At 49.5% G+C, this 22,618-nt stretch overlaps 1 protein-coding gene across 1 annotated transcript in view; it reads left to right on the forward strand.

Moving 5' to 3' along the window:
* The window catches only part of SORCS1 (sortilin related VPS10 domain containing receptor 1), a 474,417-nt gene extending 454,428 nt beyond the window's left edge, over window positions 1–19,989 (forward strand). The window contains exons 23-27 of the mRNA XM_074999892.1: window positions 2,609–2,740; window positions 12,298–12,397; window positions 15,562–15,667; window positions 15,785–15,945; window positions 19,925–19,989. Coding sequence (XP_074855993.1) covers window positions 2,609–2,740; window positions 12,298–12,397; window positions 15,562–15,667; window positions 15,785–15,945; window positions 19,925–19,989 — 564 coding nt within the window. The remainder of the gene's footprint in view (window positions 1–2,608; window positions 2,741–12,297; window positions 12,398–15,561; window positions 15,668–15,784; window positions 15,946–19,924) is intronic.
* The last annotated feature ends 2,629 nt before the right edge of the window (window positions 19,990–22,618 follow it).

The following is a 22,618-nucleotide window of genomic DNA, read 5'->3' on the forward strand; positions in this document are numbered from 1 at the left end:
TCTTTCCTATACATTTTATACCTACCTGGAAACATTAATAGAAGAGTATCTTCCTCCTATAGAATACCATTTGCTTGTATAAACATTGTATCGAAATGTCAAAATTCTCTTGTAAATTCTCCTAGTCTTTTCTGTGTATTGGATTACAATCTTCCTAATTTTGGATGATCCCAATATATAATTTTATTTCTCCTGATCACTCACACCAGGTCCCATCCCTTAACAGCGACATCTCGTACCTGATGTTGCAGAGAAAGGTAAAAAGGCATCTAGCTCATTACGTGAATGGTACATGGGGAAAATTCCTTCCTGTCCACTTCAGATTGTCACTTTGTATGCTGGAGGATGAGTAGCAATAGTCCTTGTTTTAGCTTCTTAGAACAACTAGGTGATTGTGCACAGATGAGCCAAACATTCTAGACACAAAACCGCTTTCCGCAGGAGCACTACAATGTGAGAAACCACGAGTCTCTTTTTCAGCATCAGAAGTGCATCTCATGAAACACATTGTTTTCCTGGCCAGGGGAAGGGGCTTATGTTTCCAGCCTCCCTTCCTAAGTGCATTTTCCAACGTGTGCTGCTTCATTTGAACATTCTGTCCAGAAATGACAGGACCTGCAGCCACACACCAGCCAGCAGTAGCAAGACTGCAGGGTACCTGAAAGGCAGAGCATGGGTCATTAATCATCCAGGTTACTGTAACTCAGCAGCAGAAAGGCACTCAGATTTCTGTTCCCGCCCTCGCCTGCCTCACCTCCCTCCCCAGGAAGCAGATGTTTCAACCTGAGGCCCCCAGGCCCGGCTTTAGGGCAATGTGAGTAAGGCAGTTGCCTTGGGCCCCACACCTTTAGGGCGGCACCACTACCCACCGGCCAGGCCCCGCTGTCAGTGTGGTGCCTTGGGCCCTGCCCACCAACAGTGCCCCACTGGGCCAGCTCTGACAGCGCTTATCATAACCAGGTGGAAGATCTAGGCCCTTTGTGCTAATTAACATTTGGGGGCGGGGGCGGGGTTCGAGCGCCTACCTGCTGGGTGCAGCATCCTCACAATAGGTTTATGAGCGGCTGAGAGCTGCTGCACTCCAGTGGTCTGGTTATTTTAAATATAACCTACAAAATCCTGCATGTGGAAATGTAAAGATGATGCTGCTAAGAGCACGTAACCCTCTGTCAGGTGCTGTTGGCAGCCACAAGGCTGTATATTCAGGGTGCGGGGGAGGGAAGGGTTAAAATTACAGAACAAAGCTCTCCCAGAAGAAAATGAAAGCCAGCCTCTGGGTGCTGTAAGGGTGTATCTGTGCTATGAGCTAGGGGTGTAATTTCCCCTGCTGGTGTACACAGACTCCTGTGAGGGTGCTCGAAATACTGCTGTTCGCTCACATTTACCGTGTCAACCAGCAGGGGAATTGCACCCCTAACTCATCCCATAGACCACTGGTCACCAACCCACCAATCGCAATCAACTGGTAAATCCTGGAGCCTTTGCCAGTCCTTTGGCAGGACGTCTCTGCCCTCCACGTTGCTCCTGGAAGCAGCCGGCTGGCTAGGTGCAGGCACATTTCTGCAGCCTGAGGTCGGGGAGGGAGAAGACAAATCCTATGTCCTGGCATGACAGACCCTATGTCCTACACCTTCCCCTTTCTGCCCCACATGAACAGAGACTGCCGAACTGGGCATTTATGTCTGTGCCTGCCTGGTGCACACCCAGCATCATCAGCTAGGTGGGAGTGGGAGTACTGAGGCTACACCGACACTGGCATGTGTCAAACACAGGCACTAACTTAGGGGTACAATATGAGTTCACCCATCTGGAAATGTAGCCCTCAATGTCAAAGCGAAGTCGCAGGACTACTTCCCAAAGCTACCTGTGTTCATTGAATTGGCAATAGTGATTAAGTACAGAAACGATCACTGCATACGGGTCTCTGCTGTTTCATTTCACTTTGGTTGATCTTGTTTTGCACGGTACAGCCAAACACCCAGGGGATAATGAATTACTCTGGGTAGGTAATTCAATCTGCTGATTCGAGCTATCTCTGCTCTGTCCCACCCTGGATTTGCTGCTTTAGCATTAGCAGAGTTGCTGCATGTTCAGAGTATGTGATCCAAATGAGGCACTAGAACATTTACCTGCCCTTCTCCTTGGTTGTGGAGCAAGAGAACAGTGGGGTTCGATCGGATTGCGCTAATAATGCACGGTTACCCACCCACCTCAGACAACCTCAACAGCCAACCCTGCTGGAGGGAACATTAAGTGAACACAAATGTGTTTGCACTCTGCCTCATCGCCAAAGCTCCAGTTCTTTCAGCGTTTCGAGAACATGCTGCACTGGCCTGAGCCAAGAGTCAGAACTGTAGCATGTGTACGAAGTTATTCACAACCTGCCTTTTGTATGTCTGGTTTTAATCAATGCTTTTGGGGGTCTCACCTGCCTTACTGATCGTGGGGTAAATGTAAGGCAGAACAAGAGCAGGGTAGAGTGCCCGTAGGCCCCTGCCCTAATTTTCACCATCTCTGGCAGTATCTCAATGCATATCCTGCAGTGCTTTAACTCGAAAGCCTTCATCATTACTGGAGTTCACCTTTCACTGTTTGTCTATATAACCAGGCAACAGGTATTTCAAGCAGACACATCCTGGTCGCAGTCCTGCCTGGTTTGCCCACATCTGCTGAGCTCTTCATTTTACCGTATCAAGGTGCCACGGGACAAACCAAAAGGACCTCAGAAGGCCTAGATCAGGTACTGTTTCCCTCCTTTGCAGAACTGCTGCTGATGTCAGTGGGAAGGGGAGCAGGTGAGAGATTTCCAACACAGGTGAGAAGCAATGAAAAAGGTGCAGTCGCGTTGAAACCAGTTGGATCTAATCCATGACTGTGGGGCGCATTAAGTTTTTATTGCTTTGCCCCAGCAGTGCAAGGAGGGGAATGAAACTGCTCTCAGGGGACAACCAGAGACTCCTGCGCTGTGGAGAATTCCCCAGCGATGTAATTAGCTGGTCTGGGATGGTGCATATCTGTGGGGCTACAAGACTTACAGCCACTCCAAGGAACAAACTGCTGTGGATTTTATTTCCAAATGTGATTTGTGGCTGGTCCGTGAGGTATTATAGCAGGACTGGGATATAAGCTGGAGGCGGCTCTCTGGGGTTAGCCCGACAGCACTTTATTCACCTGCTCTTCTGCAGGTCCAGCTGCTTGCAGCTCCTGTTGGCTGTAGATTGCCATTCCCAGCCAATGGGGCTGCAGGACGTGGCACAGACTGGGACACCACTTCCTGCAGCTCCCACAGCAATCTGAAGCCAACGGGAGCTGCAAGATGTATACATGTGGACAGGCAGGTAAATAAAGTGCTGGCAGCCTGCCAGGGGCTAGCCCTGGTGAACTGTGTCCAGCCCCTGAGCTTATTGCCCACCCCTACATTAACGTCATGTCTGTTTGCATGAGTGTGTGCCAAGTCTGGCGTGAACAGGCCTCAAAGGCGTCTAGTGCCCCAGAGGCTCATCCCCTGCATGAGAGCCAAGTCCCCAGTGCTGGTGTGGGGCCCAGCACACCTTGGGGTTTGCCTCTTGGTCGATGGAATGAATAAACCCATTCTTTCTCTTAGCAGCTGACTCAGCCTGACGTTTCCCTTTGTAGTGGGGCCATTGTCCCTGTCTGGCAGGAAAAGAGTTAAACTCAGCCCAGGGAGAGGGCTGAGGCTGAAAAAGCCAGCACCTGGGACAATTAGCTGCCAACTAGGGCTACAGCTAATTAGGGCCCAGTTGGGGCTGCATAAATGGAGGGCTCCTTGAGAGGAGAGAGACGACTCTTGCTCCAGTGATGGCGTAGAAGGGACCTAGCTGCCAAGGAAGTTAGAGAGGCTTCCAACGCAGAACTGGGGGAAATGCAGGCAGAGCTCTGGCCAGGCTAGCCCCAGGCTGCAGGGCCTGAGACGAGGCTTGAGGGTGCTAGGGCTGCAGGGAAGCAGCCAGGGGAGGTGAAGACAGCAGGTCCAGAACCTCTTGCCAGTGATGCATGGCTGAAGTTTGCCCCGGGATAGGAGGCTGGGTGATGACTGGCAGTGGGTCACCGAAGCATGGTGGGTGGAAGAGTCTGGGGTTCCCTGGGCAGGGAGGACCACAGAGTGTGGGGCACTGCACCAGGGCAGCAGCCTGTGGGAAGGGTACCATGATCTGGGAGGGTTGCAGGTGCTGCAGTAGGTGGTGGAGAACAAGCAGGTAACAGCGGACGAGATACCGCCCATAAGAGGGCACTCCAGAGGCTGCAGAGCCGATTCCCTACGTAACCAGCAGGAGGCTCCACAGTGGTGAGTCGCACCTGGGTGAACCTTCCTCTCTGTTCATTTGATGTCTTTACATGGAGTGGCCCAGCATTTATTCCTTCCAGCATCAGCCTCTTTCAATGCTTTGAAAGCCTGCGTTAATCACTCCCTGTTACCTGGTTCAGAACAGGCTGGGGACCCACCTTCTCAGGCTTACCCTTGCTCAGCCTCCATCTTCCTTAACAAACTACTCATCTTGCTCCTTTTCTCCCTCTATTTTTTCCCATCCCTGGGTGGAGTAAGGTTTAATTCTTTCTTTCATCTTTACTGATTTATCCAGTAAATTGAAAAAGTGAGGACATGCCACAGGTTATGTACTGGTTGAGACCCCTGCACAGACTGGTTGAATATTCAGATCCTTGGCTCATGTAAATTGGTGAAAGCTTCACTGTGCCAGATAACACCAGCTGAGGATGTAATTGCAAATTCTTGATACCCAGAGTCTGGATCTGTGTGTGGAAACAGACCTGCCTAGAAACATATCTTCCCAAGATTTGTTATTCACTTCTTTGCTACATCGAGTTCTCAGTCAATCCTGACTCTAACTCTTTTTTTCACCAACCATCTGTTGTTGTTATTCATGTGTCTGTTCTCCGATGAAAGAATGATACAGGAAGAATGAGTTCTTTTACAGAATTATCTTCACACATCATGCTTAATTCTGCAAATGAAGCAGATAAAGTTGGCAAGGCTCAGTTAAGAACCAAAACTAATTCTGAGCTCTAATTATTTTCAGAGGGAAGACTCTTAAAGATTATGAATTAGAAGTTCGTTATGCTGAGAAGCATCACTCTCAGTTTGCTTATTTATGTATCCTCATGGAAAGGGTGTAGAAGGACATTTTTTAGATCTACCGTTTCTCCAAATAATGATACTGATGCTAAACTGGTCAGAGAAACATAGGCCACAGTTCTTTTGATGTGGTCTCACCTACCTTACTGGCAAAACACCTTTCCAGCACTGTTCTACCCAGGAGATACAAAAGGGGACATAAGGTCTCCATTGTGATTCACAGTGAAATCAATAAGAAACTTTCCATCGACTTTCTTGGGAATGTGGAATTTCCTGCAAAATGCAATGAGTTGAAATCCAGGTCAACTTCTGCTAGAACTTGGGGCTCTGCCAGCTTTAGGTTCTGATATCCCTGTGACCCATAAGGACAAGATGTTAGTGATTTACACTGTAAAAAATCTTGAGCCCCATTCCCTTTGCCAAACCCAGGGGCTGCTCTGAAGACCGTCACTCACATAGGGTACTCCAGAAATCACACTGATTGGCTGTGTCTACACGTGCCCCAAACTTTGAAATGGCCATGCAAATGGCCATTTTGAAGTTTACTAATGAAGCGCTGAAATGCATATTCAGCGCTTCATTAGCATGCGGGCGGCAGCCGCGCTTCGAAATTGACGAGCCTTGCCGCCGCGTGGCGCGTCCAGACGGGGCTCCTTTTCGAAAGGACGCCGCCTACTTCGAAGTCCCCTTATTCCAATGAGCTCATGGGAATAAGGGGACTTCGAAGTAGGCGGCGTCCTTTCGAAAAGGAGCCCCGTCTGGACGCGCCGCGCGGCGGCAAGGAGCGTCAATTTCGAAGCGCGGCTGCCGCCCGCATGCTAATGAAGCGCTGAATATGCATTTCAGCGCTTCATTAGTAAACTTCGAAATGGCCATTTGCATGGCCATTTCGAAGTTTGGGGCACGTGTAGACATAGCCATTCTATACAAGGAGTAGGACAGTACTGCAACCCCTCTGAATGGGGCTACCAGAATCAAGGAAGGGATGCCTGGTTCTAGCTGAGGTCATTGTTGTAGTTTCATACCATGAACCTCTTGTTTCTTCTAGCCTTCTCTTAGGCTCCAAATACTGTCTCTTAAAATCAGGATATTGCCATACCCCTTGAATTATTTTAGTCATTTCCAGAAGTTTCTAACATGCATTGGTTATCATTTTGCCCTTCCTCTGAGCCTGGTGCAGTTGGAAATATTCCTGGAGCCTGTTTTTACATGCAGGGAGGGTATGAAAAAGGATGGCAATAAAACACTCAAAAGTTTCTAAAACATTTCTAAATGAGTTTTCCTCTCCACAATTATACAAGGCAGATTTTGTGAGAGGCTGTAGCATTGCCTCAAATGGGTAATGCTGATGCAGACTGAGCCTCTGGATTGCTCAGCTGGCTTTGTTTCCTCAGATCTCCTTCTCGTTCCGAGCAGATCTCCTTTTCCTTGTCCAGATTGGTCAGAACTCCCTGTAGCGAGGTAGGCACTTGGAACTCCTTTTGCAGTACATCAAAGCAAATTGTATAGGTCCTGTTATGTATTTTTCAGCACCCTCTCCTGACATGTTACCTACTAACTGATTGGATATGGACAGCACTTATTTCTTATACAGCATTCCTGGAACACAGATCACTTCTTAAGACTCGCCTTTGGTGCAATGCCTACAAACCCAGCCTGTAAAGGGGATGAGGAGCTGTGACTGTTCCTCTCCTTTCCCCTCCCCTACTAAAATCTCATTCCTGCCATCCCCATCCAGCCTATCTCTGCCTCAGTTAAACAATACGGCTCCTGTAATTGACAAACGAGTGCCGGTCATTGCTATGCCTGTTTATCGCGTGTCATCCTCCCATCCCTCTATTTGATCTGTCCAGGCTGCAAGTCTTCCAGAGCAGGCATTGTCTCTGAGCATGTCTGCACTGCACCTGGGAGGGACGGTCCCCAGCAGGCGCAGAGAGACTCAAGCTCACACTTTAGCAATAGTGATGTGGACGTCGCAACCTGGGCAGTGGCTCCAGTTAACCACGTGTGCTCTGATCTAAGGTGCTTCCATAATGCCTGAATAAGTACAGTGATTTTGTCAGGCACTGCAGCAAAAAATGGAGCCATGCCTGCCTCAAAGTGAGACGTGACCTTGGGATGGATGCTAGGGCTCTGTCTTCTCTTTTCCCATCTATGTCTGGAAGGTAAACAACAAAGCCATGTAGGGGGATCACACTGCCCACCCTCCCAATGCTCTTGCAATCCATGGCTCTGACCTGCACTGCAGGATGGGCAAGTGAAAACAAAACCCAGGGCACGCAGCAGTGGCTGGGGAGTCCTTCCTGCAGGATCTGCAAATCTGGGGCCTGTTTGGGTGACCTCTGTTTCATTCAGCCCTAGCTGCTGCTGGAAGTGATGATCACCACAGTTGTTCAACGTTCTCTTCAATTTCTTTTTCTATCCATGGGCAGAATAAATTTTGTTCTGTGCACTGAGGCATGGGCAGATCTGTGCCACCAATAGAAACACCTTCTGCCAGGGGTGGGCGCTCTGTTCATCAGCTGGGTGGCATTTGAATCTCTCCTGCGTAGCCGCCAAAGTGCTCAGCATATGGGGAACACTGCTGTGGTTGTAAATCCAGGGGAAGAGGCCATGCTTGGCTGCTCTCCTCACTAGAGTGCAGTGAGGCCATTGCCACAGCCCTGGACTCATAGAATCATAGAATCATAGAACAATAGAGCTGGAAGAGACCTAAAACAGCCATCGCGTCCAGCCCCCTGCTCTAAGCAGGACCAAACCCATCAGATCAGCCCTGCCAGGGCTTTGTCAAGGCGAGACTTAAACACCTCCAGGGATGGAGACTCCACTACTGCCCTGGGTAGACCATTCCAATGCTTCACCACCCTCCTAATGAAAAAGATTTTCCTAATGTTCAACCTGACCTTCCCAACCGCAACATGAGACCATTGTTCTGTGTTCTGACATCCGTGACCACTGTGAACAGCCTCTCTCCAGCCTCTTTGCAGCCTCCCTTCAGTAAGTTGAGGGCTGTTATCAAGTCCCCCCTCAGTCTTCTCTTCTGCAGACTAAACAGTCCCAATTCCCTCAACCTTTCTTCATAAGTCATATGCTCCAGCCCCCTAATTATTTTGGTCACCCTCCACTGGACCCTCTCCAGTGTATCCACATCCTTCCTATAATTGGGGGCCCAGAACTGGACACAGTACTCCAGATGCAGCCTCACCAAAGCCGTATAAAGAGGAATAATCAATTCTCTGGATATACTGGCAACGCTCCTCTTGATGCAACCTAATATGCCATTAGCTTTCTTGGCTACAACAGCACACTGTTGACTCATGTCCAGCTTCTCTTCCACTACAACTCCCAGGTCTTTTTCTGCAAAACTACTACCGAGCCAGTCAGACCCCAGCCTGTAACAATGCTTGGGATTCTTCCAGCCCAAGTTCAGGACTCTGCATTTGTCCGTACTGAACCTCAACGGATTTCTTGCAGCCCAGTCTTCCAATTTGTCTAAGTCAGTCTGGACCCTGTCGTTACCCTCCAGCTAATCTACTTCTCCCCCTAGCTTAGTGTCATCCACAAACTTGCTGAGGGTGCAGTCCAACCCCTCATCCAGGTCATTGGTAAATATGTTGAACAGAACAGGACCCAGAGCCGAACCTTGGGGCACTCCACCAGAAACCAACCGCCATCCCGACATCGAGCCATTGATTACTACCCTCTGGGCCCAACCTTCTAGCCAGCTTTCTATCCATCTTACCATCCATTTATCCAATCCACATTCCTTTAACTTGCCAACAAGAATATTGTGGGAGAATGTATCAAGAGCTTTGCTAAAGTCAAGATAAATCACATCCATTGATTTTTCCCTCTCCACAGAGCCAGTTATCTCATCATAGAAACTAATCAGATTGGTCAGACATGACTTGCCCTTCATGAATCCATGCTGACTATTCCTGATCGCTCTCCCCTCCTCCAAGTTCCTCAAAATGACTTCCTTGAAGAGCCCCTGCATGATTTTTCCAGGGACTGATGTAAGAGTGACTGGCCTATAGTTCCCTGGATCATCCTTCTTCCCTTTTTTAAAGATGGGCACTACATTTGCCTTTTTCCAATCATCTGGGATCTCTCCCAATCCCCACGACTTTTCAAAGATAATGGCCAAGGGCTCATCAACAACATACGCCAACTCCCTCGGAATCCTAGGATGAATTAGCTCCGGGCCCATCGATTTGTGTACATTTAGCTTTTTTAGCTAGCTCCTAACCTGTTCTTTCCCCACCAAAACCCTTTGCCTGTCCTATAGGAAGAAAGCTCTTTTGCACAGGAATTCAGTGTTGCAGTCGGTGCAGCAGGAATCCCCCAGCAGGACACGTGGGTTTGAATGCTTCTGGGCTGTACTTGTGTTAAGCAAACAGGCTGGAACACTCATGCTTGAGCTGATGGGTGCGGGATTCTAATCGTCCTCCAGCCTCTGCCAATGTCAATGATTAACCCATTCCCTGCCAGCAACTCAGGAGGTACATTCTCCTTCTTCAGGCAACCATTGCACAGCCATACCAGTTGCACCTTCCATTTGTCATTACCTGGACTGAGCTTTGCACCATCTCCGCAAGGTCCTTTCCCACTCAACGCTCCTGGGTGCTTTGCATCAGAAATAACAGAGCAGGTCTACTATGTTATTTACTCCGCCTTACGTGAAAACTACCTCTCTGCCTGGGCTTTGTCTCCAAGGACAGAGGGCAAAGAACAGCCTTACAGGGGTATGGGAATGGCAGCTAGATCAGACGTGGGGCTGCCTAATTCTATGTCCATTACTGCTGCAGACAATTAACTCCCACAGTTTTAGAGATTATCCATCAACATCTATCACTCCTTTCGGGGGTGGGAGAACATGGTGTCCCTTGTAGCTGCCAGCCTCTGAGTGCTATCCTTCTTGAGTGCTTAAAAACAGGTGTTACTTGTGCTTTATTTGCATACTGGAGTGGATCTCCTTTCCATGCTGCTTGGAGCTAAGCAATTCAATCCTACCCACAGCATCTGCAAATGACTCTTTATCAGCTAATGTGATTTATTCTTCCTCTTGACAGACATATATTTACAACACTTTCTGATGCCACTAACAAGATTTAAAAACATAAACGAGAGAGATTTTTTTTTTAAACTAAAAGGCACATTGTCAGCTGTTGCCAAATTGATATTGGACCAAGGGCACCGATTCAAGTTAGCTGTGGCCAAAATGAAATGTAGGTTCCAACTGTGCTTACAAAAATCATGAAGAATGTTTGAAAAACCCAAAGCAGATAAATCTGAGTCCATGATGAATGACTGTCAAGGAACACTTAATCATTTCTTGGTAGCATTACTGAAATAACGTAAGTTGAGAAAAAGAAGGAACACAACAAAGACACTCTAAAATGATGGGCATGTATGGCTTCCTGACAATTTTTAGTCCATCTTTGAAATGACGAAATGATTTATTTAAAACAAATTTGACTAACTAGATGGCACAAATGTAGCATTGTTCCTGGACTTTGCTTGGTTGTAAAACCCAACACAGTCATGTTGGGTTATTTTCAAGATTTCCAATCACCTCTCCCGCCCCATGTCCCTGTCTCGACTGATCTTGTGCACGTTAATACAGTGGAATATTGTACCTTGGGAACTCGGAGAATGGATGAAAGATCTGGTGAAACTGAGGCCGTAAGCATCCAAAGAGAACATGCTGCAAAGTGCTGTCCATTTAGATCTATAACACTGCCATTCTCTCTGGCATATTTGGGCAGTAAACTCTTCAGGGTAGAGTCTAATCTCTTATTATGAGCATGTATGGTGCCTCGCGCAAAGTCACCTGGTCTCAGCAGGGGGCCTTTAGGAACGACTGGAATGTAAGTGTTAATATTACAAAGCAGCCGTGTCCAATAAGAATTCAAAGCTTGTCACGTTTGTGGTTGTCGTCTTTCCACATTCACCTCATTATATTATACAAAACTTTATTAAATAATATTAGAAATATAAATACCTTCCGGACTCTGAATTTGCACAAACCTGTGAGCTGACATAGTAATCACAGACATGAGTACGGCAATGTGACTCGTTGCAGCAAAACCAGGTAACTACGGAAAGGCTTTAAACCCCAGGTAGCCTGTAACAATCACCCCCTGGCGCACAGACGGCAGCACTGCCCCACGCATTAGAGGGTGTGATACCGAACCACCATCCTTGCCATGCCCTGCAGTTCCCCTTGCTGTGCACGTGGCGTTAGTGCCCGCCAGGGTTTCCCACTGGCTGTCCGTCTGCCTCGCCTGGGTGAGCACCTGTGCTCATGGGCTTGAGCAAGCGTGGCGAATTCGAAGGGTTATGATTTCTTATGGGTTAGGGGTGCATGCACTCACCACAATGCAGTGTCCTATTCGCCACAGGTGGCGAGTAGCGAACGACTTGGACAGCGCGGCTCTCGGGGATGAGGGTCCCATGTGCGTCACCTAGAGCTACGTGAAAAGGAAAATCTGCCTTGCAGCAGTTCAGAAATGCAATCTTTAAACCAGGGCCAGGTCAAAGCCTGAATCCCCTGCTCTACGGACGTTAATCCTGGAGGGGTCCCACATCCTGAAGTCACATCCCTTCTGGGCCATCCTTCGAAAATATGAGCCACCCATGTCTGGTGGCTGTCCGTTGCCATCGGCAGATTTACACCAGGGTGATTCAGAAATGTTATGGTTATAAGGGACTCTTGTGATGCTCTCGTTTGACCACCTGCATGGCACAGACCATTGCGCTTGACCCAATGTTTTTAGCCTTTGGATTTTTCAACTTAGCTTATGTTGCTCCTGCTGGGCACTCATTTGCTATTCTGGAGTGGGTACTCCAAACATTTAAGTACGTGAATAGTCTCATGAGTGGTTTCTTTGATGTCAATGGGTCTACCTCTGTGAGCAAGGCTACTTGTGTAACTTGTTAGTATCAGTAGCTACCAGTAGCACAGAAAGATGTATACTGATTGCCCTGCCAGCTGTACTCAGTGGCTGTACCATTTTTGTTTTGGGTAAAATGACTCCCTCTTGACTTGCACGTTCAACTTCTATTTCCTGTGTGAAATCTCTGCTCCACAGATGGCAAATCTCTACTTCATCTATAGCCACCAGTAACCTGAAGTGACCACATGCAAGTTACTAATCCTTTTCCCCCTCTGTTTCTTCCAGATTTCAGAGATACTCATCCACAAACTGAACCAAAACTTTGTCCAGTTTGAGTTGAAACCCGGGGTTCGTGTCCTTATCCATGCTGCCCATTTAACAGCAGGTTAGTGGTCACCCTTTCAACATCTTGCCCACTCCTGAGTAGCAAAATCTACCATACGTTCCTTGCGAGCAGCAAAGAGGGATTTGCCAGTGATCCCACTTGAAAGGTGTGTAATAAGCACTCATAACTCCGGTGCATACATTACAGTGCTGCCCAATTCTACATTTACGCATCATACCCAAAAGTTTTAGTATCAGAGGGGTAGCCGTGTTAGTGTGGATCTGCAAAAGCAACGAGGGGTCCTGTGGCACCTTATAGACTAACAGAAACGTCTGAGCATAAGCTTTCGTGGGCAGAAGTGGGGGTGGGGGGTGATGAAGCAAATTGCTCAGGTCGCAACACTTCCTGAGAGTTACCACCCCCAGAGGTAGATTTGCATAAACCAGGTGACATTGGATTTCCAGGAGAAGGACAGACAAAGGCTGACTTTAAACTGGCTTGGGGCCTTCTTTCTGCTCCAGCAAATGGACGAGCCCAGGAACTGGACAGTGTGAAAGGGCTCTAAAGGAAGAAGATGGGGGAATAATTCTGGTGGCCAGATGAGCTGTAGATCAGAAAAGCCAGAGTTAGGGGTGGGTGCGAAGCCAGGAAGTGATTCAGAGAATCCAGCGCTGGATTCAAAATGTCAAACCTCAGTGATCCAGAGAGGTGTCGTGCAGGCAGACACCGGGCAACCTGTTCTCTCCACACAGCCAGTGGGGCCAACAGCGTCGCTGGGGTGCCTCCACGAGGGACTTGGCCTTAGGGTGGGCTGGGGACTAGTCTCCTCCAGGCTGCCCTCAGCGCCAGCTGGGGCACACTGCACCTGCCCCAAACAGTCCTCTGTAGCGCTTGGAGGAAGCCACCCAAGATTCCAGTGTTGATTTATAGCCCCAGGCACTAGAGAAGTTGCCCGCTTTGTCCTGGCCTTCTCTTCCACTCCACCCCTGTGTCAGTGGGCCTGCACACAGGTTTCGCAATAGACTTCCATCCCAATGTGCTGCGCTCAGGCAAGTAAGGCTGTCACGTATTTTGAATTTCATTTGAGACCTTAATACCTGCCTAGAGTGGACTGAGATCCATCCACGGGGCAGATATAAAGCAGGGTAGCAATAACACAGTAGCAGTTCTGGTGGGCTTTTGTTGCTTGGGCAACTCTCCAAGCAATGAGGACAACATCCCCCAAATCACTCCCACTCGAGGCTGGCGCCAGGTCAGAAGGCTGTGTCCTCTTTAACACCAGTCACTCCTCTGCAGTGCCTGAATGGGGCTTTAGATTGGTGGCACGTGTACACCACGCAATGGCTCATTTATGGTTACATTGGAACTTCAGTGGTATTGTCAACACTAATCCGAGAGGAATGTTCAACGCTCCCTTGCCCACACATTGAAGAGCTCCTGCTTTGTAGCACACAGATGAATTATTGTACCCGTGCCTCTGTTACTTAGGCCTGAACAGGTGGATGAATTTATGGTAATTCTGGCCAAGAGGCTGTAGCCCATTCCTCACAGCACGCCTACATCTCAGCCAGAACCCAATCAACGCTCACGTGTGAGACACAGTAAAATACACCCAGTGAGAAGGCTGCTGGTAACCCAGCTCTGATCCCAGCATTGTAACAAGAACGTTGTACTGCCTCGAATTTAAACTGGTTGGACAGCCACTCTGTCATCACACAGCGCTGCAGCCCCACAAACAAATGACACAGGCTCAGCAGATAAAAATGGTGCCCAGTGCATTTAGAATAAAGTGTTACTTAATAATGATGCCCATCGCTCATCAGAGTCGCTTGTTGAAGCCAGAACGTCAGTAGAATTTTCCACTGTGTTTTATTTTGAGAGCAGCCCAAACACAGAGTCTGTATTTTAGCTGGCAGTGTGCGATTGCTCTGCGTGTGTGTGCGTGCCCATGCATGTTGTGATTGAGAGTATGTGCACAAGCCTGCATTAGTGTGGTTGTGTGTGTGTGTGTGTGAGTGCCTGCTACTATTTGTTTGTTGCCTCTGTTTATTGTGTATGTGTCCGCGGAATGCAGGTGAGCACACAACTGGCTGCAGCTGTGTGTAGCTAATCCTTTGTTTCTGTTGCGTATGAAGTCTGACTGCCGTAGGTCTGCTTTGTTTATGTAACTGTGTGCTCCTGGCTGTGTGTCTCCATGACTTTTGTGGATGTGTGTGCATTACCACCTATGCACGCTTGCCTGTTTTGTGAGTGCCTGTCTGAGTGACAGTTTTCTCCAGCTCTCAGATTTGGTTTAGTTTACCATTTATTCTCAGAGTAGCCGTTGCATCAGCATCAGGAGGCTGCCTCACTCTCTGTCTCTCACACACCCACACAGATATATCTTGTAATGAGTGCTGTCAGGACACCAGGGAAGCCTGCTCCTTTAACTTCTTGAGCTTCTACACATCCGTCCCATAGAGCACTCAGAGGATGGGGAAGGGGAGAAGGGGAGGAGAGAGTAGGAAAGGACGAGTGCTATTGTAACCCCCCTCCCCACAGGTGTGGTTCACTGTCCCACCCACTTACATAGAGAGGAAGGCTGACCCTTCTCTGCAGCCGGAGCTGGGGGCCAGCTGTCTTTCAGGTCAAATGTTAGAGGCTCCTGCATTAATCTCCCAAGGTCCCAGGTTTGACTGCTCCTGTGGGTGGGTACCCTGTTCCAAGGGGGTTGGGGGGAGGAAGCGTTTGGAAATGGCCAGGATGGGGAATGGTGCCCTACAGCAGCCACCTTAGAGAATGGGGTGTCGAAGGAGCGACCACCATCACCACACAGCAGAGATGTCAATGCTCTGTCAGAGGGGGAGAAACCAGCTTCAGCCACATAACAGAGGGCATGTCACTGCCCTAGTTGGACTGCAATGTTTTTTTCAACCCCAGGAGAATGCAGCTGAAACTTCCTTCTCCAGCCAATCAAGTGTCCTGTAAAATCAGTGGCCTAGCAGAGTTGGTCTGTGTCTCAGGATGGAACAGGACTTCATAGGAAGCTAGAGGAATACCTGCTCCTCAAACAACAGATTGGCTCTTGAAACTAATGGGGATGTACCCTGGAGATACCATGGAGCAGCGATTAGACAGATGTCACTGCAAAGAGACAAGCTGGGGAGCAGGGAGTGCACAATATCTGTGTAACATTATTTCCAGTCCATGCTGTGTGGGTGTTCTAAAGCTCTCCTCTCTTGTAGCTCCCCTGGTGGACCTCACGCCTAGTCACAGTGGTTCGGCCATGCTGATGCTGCTCTCGGTGGTGTTTGTGGGATTAGCCGTTTTTGTAATTTACAAGTTCAAAAGGTACGACAGCCTCCCTCCTCTGCCTCCTCTTTGTCGTCTACGGACTCAGGTCTAAAATGTGTGACGTGACGTGATCCGTAGCGTACATGGCAATGATGGTTTCTGTTAATGTTTTAGGAAGATTCCGGGCATTAATGTTTATGCACAGATGCAGAATGAGAAAGATCAAGAGATGGTCAGTCCAGTCACTCAAAGGGAAAGCATGCCTAATGTCCCTCAAAGTGAACTGATGAGCCCTGAGCAACTAGTAGATGAGAAGTTGGATATCCGGCCCATAGGTAAATAACTTCCAGCAGCCACCAGCTGGTCAAATTCTGAGTTCTAATTGGCTAGACTTGTTCTGAACCTTCCAACCCCTCTGCTCCCAAGGCACTGTCTTCTCCACTGCTGTGCTAACATCTCTAAAAGGCACCAACTAATCCTTTTCTCCTGACCTCCATATGATGAGCAAGAAATTAACAACCTGAGTCTTTGCCCATGTAGTTTTCTGCATAGCCCTCTCTCCTCCAGAAAAAACTCTAATCATGAACATGCGCTGTCAGATGAATGTCTTCTAGTTCCTTGCACCTGTGTAATTATGGGGTAAGTGCTAGGTTGAATGCTTATAAAGAGGTTCCCCCTTTCTCTGGTACACAGGCCCAGGAGGCAGTCTTGGTAAGTAAAGCTTAAAAGCTGAGACTGACATGATCTGTTTGGTAACCAGGGCACATGAGCTGCTCCTAAGGCCACATCTGGAGTATTGCATCCAGTTCTTGGCCCCCCAGTATAGAAAAGATGTGGGTGCATTGGAGAAGGTCTAGTGGAGGGCAGCCAAAATGTTTAGGGGGCTGGAGCACATGACATTTAAGGAGAGGCTGAGGGATTTGGGCGTATTTAGTTTGCAGAAGAGAAGACTGAGAGATGAATTGATAGCAGACTTCAGCTTCCTGAAGGGGGCTCTAAAGAGGGTGGAGAGAGGCTGTTCTCAGGAGTGAGGGATAGCAGAACAAGGAGCAATGGGCTCAAGTTACCGTTGCAGAGGTCTAGTTTGGATGTGAGGAAAAACTGTTTCACCAGGAGGGTGGTGAAGCACTGGAATGCATTACCTAGACAGGTGGTGGAATCTCCATCCTACAGGTTTTTAAGTCCCGGCTTGACAAAGTCCTGGCTGGGAAGATTTAGTTGGAGTTGGTCCTGCTTTGGGCAGGAGGCTGGACTCGTTGACCTCCTCAGGTCCCTTCCAGCCCTGGCATTTTGTGATTCTAATGGCAGGGCAAACAGCAAAACCATCTCAACCAGCCCTCGGGGCAGCAGAGCACAATATGGATCTCAGGAGGGGCCAGCAGGGTTCTCTTTCAAACAGGCTTCTCCCAGAGAGGGAATAAACAGCCATGCTTGTTGACTCTTGATGTTGGGAACATACACACAGGGTTTAGCTAAAACCATAGTAAACACAGTTTGAGGGCTTCATCTCTCAGTAACTCTGGTGCAATCCCTATTAACTTCAAGGCAGTAGGCCTGTTGTAATGGGAAATAAGAATAAGATTACAAGTCAGTACTTATGGACAATAATACCTCCTCTAAGGGGAAGCTTTATGGGATGACTTAGCATGTGCTCTCATACATTCCTGTTCAGCAAAGTACTTGTGCATGTGCTTTGCTTATATGCTTTAGTCTCACTGGGGACAAAAGGACACAGGGACAGGATAAGGACACTGCAAAGCTGGGGTCTAGATGAATGAAGGAAGAATTAATGGAACTCTTCCCTTAGCCAATCTATGAGTTAGGCAGTTGCTGCTGAAGCAGGTTTCACAGATATTCTTAGCCAGGTTGTAAATGACTCTTAAAGGGACAATCCTGCAATCCTTGTCCATGTGCGGAGACACACTGAGGCCAAGGGACTCCTTGCATGAATCAGAATGACTCTCATGCCTCAGAGCTAGAGAATGGAGCCCACTTTTAGGGGCATGTCCCATTTTAGCTGCCTGGCCTTGAGCACAGATGAGTTAACAGGCTACAGACCTGATTGGCGCTGCCTCAGTGGGCCAAAGGGAATGGAAGACTGACCCGAGGCGCCAGCTGAGGATTCACCCTAGCATATTGGTAGGCCTCACATAGGGCCCCCTGCCCCCTAAAGAGATTAAGGAGAGAGGGGAAATAAAGCCCAGGGAGAGTGATCTGGGGCCAGTTCCATTCAGGGTAGCAGTTAGCCTGCTCTATCTCATGGCTGGGGCCAGTCTGACCATCTAGAAGCCTCCAGGATCGAGAGACGAAAACCAGCAGCAAGCCAGCTGTGCATTCCCTTGACACGTGTGCAAGGGAGCAGCAGGGGAGGCAGCCATATGCCCTACTATAGCTAGCTAGGGCACCTTGTGTCTCAAACGTGAGAACTTTGCAGTGGTCCTTTCCCAGCTCCATGTTGGGCCATTGGCAGCTGTATAACGAATGCACCATAGATGTCTAGGTATGTGTATGCCACCCCTCAGGAGGTGTGCCTCCAGCCTGGGCAGACAGACACAGACAGATGACAGCCTGGGCATTGTGGTACCAATGTCAGCTCAAGCTAGCCACACAGGCTCAGCTCCAAGGGATCAGGGAAACTTGGATTCCAGCATCGAGCCTGGGCCATTCCCAGAGGCTCATTAACCATTTTGAATGCGTTAGCTGGAGAAGAGCTGCAGCAAAGCTGTCTCCCCAGCTGGGTCTCTCACCTCCCAGCTGCAGGGCAGTGGCACCTTAAAATCCATCAGCGAGAAGACCAAGGTAGCCAGTGAGGAGCTTTGTGGTGACGGGAAAAGGTCGAGGATCTGTGTGTGGGGGGAGAACAGGAAGGTCAAAGATTCATAGGGTGGGATCATGAAGGAGACTTAGTCAGGCCCTTTGTCCTCTTTTGGTTTTGAGAAAAAGCCAGAGATGGTTTTGTCTCATAGCAGAAGGGAGACGCCATTTTGGAGAGTGCCTGTTACAACGCACTGCAGCACCTGGTGTTCTGGGAAGGCAGCAGTGGCCACCCAATTGCCTAAGTCCATCAGTTACAAGCCACTGGCCTTCATGAAATCGCTGCACTCAAGTGCTGCCTAACCCTGTGGGCAGCTGAAGTCCTTAAGCACCTACCTTTTCGCCATTCGCAGTCTCCCGAGGGCCCGGTTCTCAGAGGGCGGGAACGTACCAAGTTCTGGCACCGTCCGAACAGTTCGGTGCCTAACCCAGTCCTAAGCCCCAGCAGGATTCCCACAAACTGGCCGGAGGAGGTGATTGCGCACGCCCCCTCCCCAGTAACATTTTACCTACTGCTTAGATCAGCCCTCCTGTGAATGACCCCATTCTGTTGCTCCCCTTAGCCCCTGGGCCAGATGTGCAGCAGGGATTTGAACTTGGGTCCCCCACACGAACGCCTTAGCCCCAGAGAGATTGCAGCGCAGGTCCGTCTCCCTGTCGCTTGCTGAAGATCTGCTGTGGAGAAATAGTTACACGTCCTTCAGAGCAGACCAAAGTGTGAGTCTACTCCCCTGGGAGGCCCAGGAGCTGGCCCCCAGCCCTAGCGAGACTTAATTATTCATACGCAGTAAAACAGCTCCAAGACCGGACACTGGACGCACTAGACATAAGAAGGGCCATGTTGTGTCAGACCAAAGCTGCATCTAACCCAGTGTCCCGGCTTCTAACAGATGCCCCAGAGGGAGTGGACAGAACAGGGAATCATCAAGCAATCCTTCCACTGTTACTCATTCCCAGCTTCTGGCAAACAGAAGCTAGAGACACAGAGGGATATTTCCCATTTGTTTTGAAGCAGGGTTGTTCCCCCCGCCCCCACCTGTTGCGTTCAGAGACTAATCCTTATGCCCCATTCCTTTTAGAAATCCAAAGGCTGGGGTGTTTGGTCTCATGCCTCCACGTCCCCAAAGCACAGTAATTACTTGCTGCAGCAAACGCTTCATTTGCAAAGGCAACTCAGGCAATGGGTTGTCAAATCTCTGATGCTTTTCCATCTCAGATGCCAGTACATGAGTCAATGTTCTACATTATCTCGTAGAAACACAACTTCCCCCAGGCCCCCTGCCCAGCTCTTCAACATGGGTGAATCATCTTTGTCAGAAAGAGAAACAAGCCAGCCCCTTCAGCCTGCTAGGTGGCAGGAGACTGTTTCTGGGAAGACCGTGGCAGGCTGGAGCCATCAAGTCCTAACACCAAACGGCAAGGCGGCTTGAAATCTTTCCTTCTCAAGAAACACGTTTTCGGCTAACTGTCGCTTTTTTGTTTTGTTTTTCTTTGCCACAGGAAGTATTTCCATAGCTGCTGAGACTCAAAGCACAAAAGAAATCCCTACCTATGTAAATATTTGAACCAAGGACACCAGTACATGTGTACATAGATATAGATAACTATATATATATATATACATATATATATATAAAAGGAAAACTCACTGCATTCGGACTTTTTAATTCTTCAGAGGACAAAAGGTTTTTAGCTTTAATCCTGTGCATGTGGACATTATACCAGGACTGTGGTTGGAACTGCAGTGTACAGGTGCTCTATTTTACTAGAGGGGAAATGAAGTCACCTTTTGCCTCCAGAGTTGCCCCCCTCCCTCAAAACTCACGTCCCTCTTTTTTCTGATCACCTTTTTATTTGTAGCTAACCCATGATGGTCGTGGCCAGCAATGTGCATGGGGCCTTGCAGTGGGGAGAGGGGTGGGGGGGCATAAGGGTATGTGGCTTTAGATTTCACGGCTGTTTCAGCCATGCAGCAGGTTGTGGGTGGGGACTACCCTGAGCTATGCACAAATCCACGGGCATAGACACGACAATGACTCTGGGCAGCTTTGCTTTTTGTCTTCCTTTGGCCTTCCGCTTTCTCCCTCCTACCTTCTGCCACCCGTGCCTGCTGTAGCTCCTGGCAGCGAAGCTGTATGGTTCAGCTTATTCCCACTGAGGCACCTGCCCAAGTGGTGTGATCTAGCAGCTGTCCCTCCTCACAGCCCCATCTCCCAGGCTAGAGGGGCTGTATGATTTGGGATGAGCTTTTGCTGCTCATTGACTAGCCCTGCAACTACCCTGACCCCAGCTGCCTCCTCACTCTGTCTATCCGGGTTGCCATTCTCCAGGGGCCTGCCCGGTGAGCAGCCATTCAGAGCAGTGCAAAGTGCCGCCTGATCCCTCCCCCCCCGCCCCCCAAGAATGACTTCACACCCACTTTGCAGGAGCGAAATCACTGCACAAAAAGGTGCCCAGCCAAAGTGGACTCAGAGAGCCCCGCCCCAACGCCCTGGCCCTCCGCAGGATGATGTTCCTGCTTCTGGCTCCAGGGCTTGGCTCTGTCCCATTGCCCAGGCTCCTCATTCCCCGTCAGCACCCCACCCTTCCTCAGGTGTCTCTCTGCTCTCCAGCTGAGTGTGTGCCTCTCCGCATGTCCTCTCAGGATCCAGCACCCCCAACTGCAGCGTGTAGCCAGCACCAGCCCGACCACATTGATTCCCAAGCCATTGACACCCCGGTTCAGCTGGTCCATTGGCAGCTGTGGGCTCTGTGTAAGTGTGCCGGCTCAGCCTTCGTGTATGTGCTCACCACAGCCCCCAAAGACTTGCAGCAGCTGATCTGCAAACTCCTGCCCCTAATATGTCCTAGCAGGGGCCAGTGCAGTAACAGAACCATGGAGGGGCAGGGTCAAAGTGTCCTGAAATCCAGAGGAACTGTGCTGCTTTTCAGCACAGCCTTCAGAGTAGCTGGGGGGGAAAGGGAAGCCAGCACCAGCACAGACAAGAAGGCAAAATTTCAGCTCATGTAGAGATCGTGGAGGAGTCAGGCTTTGTGAATTACCCACCCACCCCTCCGCTGAAGCCTTAGAGAGTTGTACATCCACCCCCTAAGGCACCCCTGGGATCAGGTTAGCTGGTACGAAAGGCAGTTTGCCTGTTTCATTGGACTTTAAAAGTACGTTTGCCAATCAGAGAGCCCAGCACCCCGGAAGCCTAGGCCAGCTGAGTCCTCTAAGAGCCCGCAGCCAATCCCCCGCCTCAGCACTGCTACTTGGTTCTCTCAAGGCACACATGCCGGGGTGGCTGTTGGCATTGTTCGTATGGGGGATCAGCCTCTCCCTGGGCTGGGCAGGGTCCTGCATGCTGAATCTGACATACGTGACAGCAGTCTGGGTGCGTTTTCTTCAGCATGGCCCTGCCCCACTGCACACGTTACACACGGCAACCTCTGAGTCGCATGGGTGTACATGAGGTTTGGCGTTGGGCCTGCTGTTTTGTTTTTTTTTCCCAGCATACTGAGCTACACCGTAGAGCTCAACTCCTGTGTGCACAGCCTGGAATCTATGAGCGTCACCACCCACTGCCCCACTGTGTTATCATCAGTGTATAAGCACTCAGCAAGACCCCCCCCAGGCAAACAAAGGGCAACACAGAAAGCCAGGAGGACAATGCCCCCTCTGACACTGGCATCAGCTCGGGCAGGGACGGGGGCAGCGGGCGGCTGCTGGTCTCCTTCCCATTCCCCTGACTATCAGGGAGCGAGGGGAAAGAACACAGCTTGCAGGCGGTGCTCCTCCCCGTGTCAGCCAGAAGTGAAAGGAAAGCACACACGCTGCGTACGGTCCCCTCGCTGCCTGATAGCAGCATCCCTCTGTGCATGAGTGTCTCTCCCCTCCCCCCACTCCCAAAATGGCGCCCTTGACGGCATCCGGTCTCAAGACATGTACATGTACCTTATAGAACTGGAAGGGACCTCGAGAGGTCATCATGGCCAGCCCCTGCCCTCACAGCAGGAACAAGCGCCAGCCCTGACTGCTCAGTAAAAATAGATTTTATTTTTTTTTTTTATTTTTGATTTTGCATTGCTTCTCTACAAAGCTGGTTTTGGCTCTCTATGAAGGTGACGCTCACAGGAAAAGCTCGGTTCTTCCCCACCCCTGCATCCTCACCACCACCCACACACTGACGACGTCACTGTACCAGGAAACCACTC

Source organism: Carettochelys insculpta, chromosome 7 (genome assembly GCF_033958435.1).
Source record: "Carettochelys insculpta isolate YL-2023 chromosome 7, ASM3395843v1, whole genome shotgun sequence".
In the NCBI taxonomy this organism is placed as follows: Eukaryota; Metazoa; Chordata; order Testudines; family Carettochelyidae; genus Carettochelys; species Carettochelys insculpta.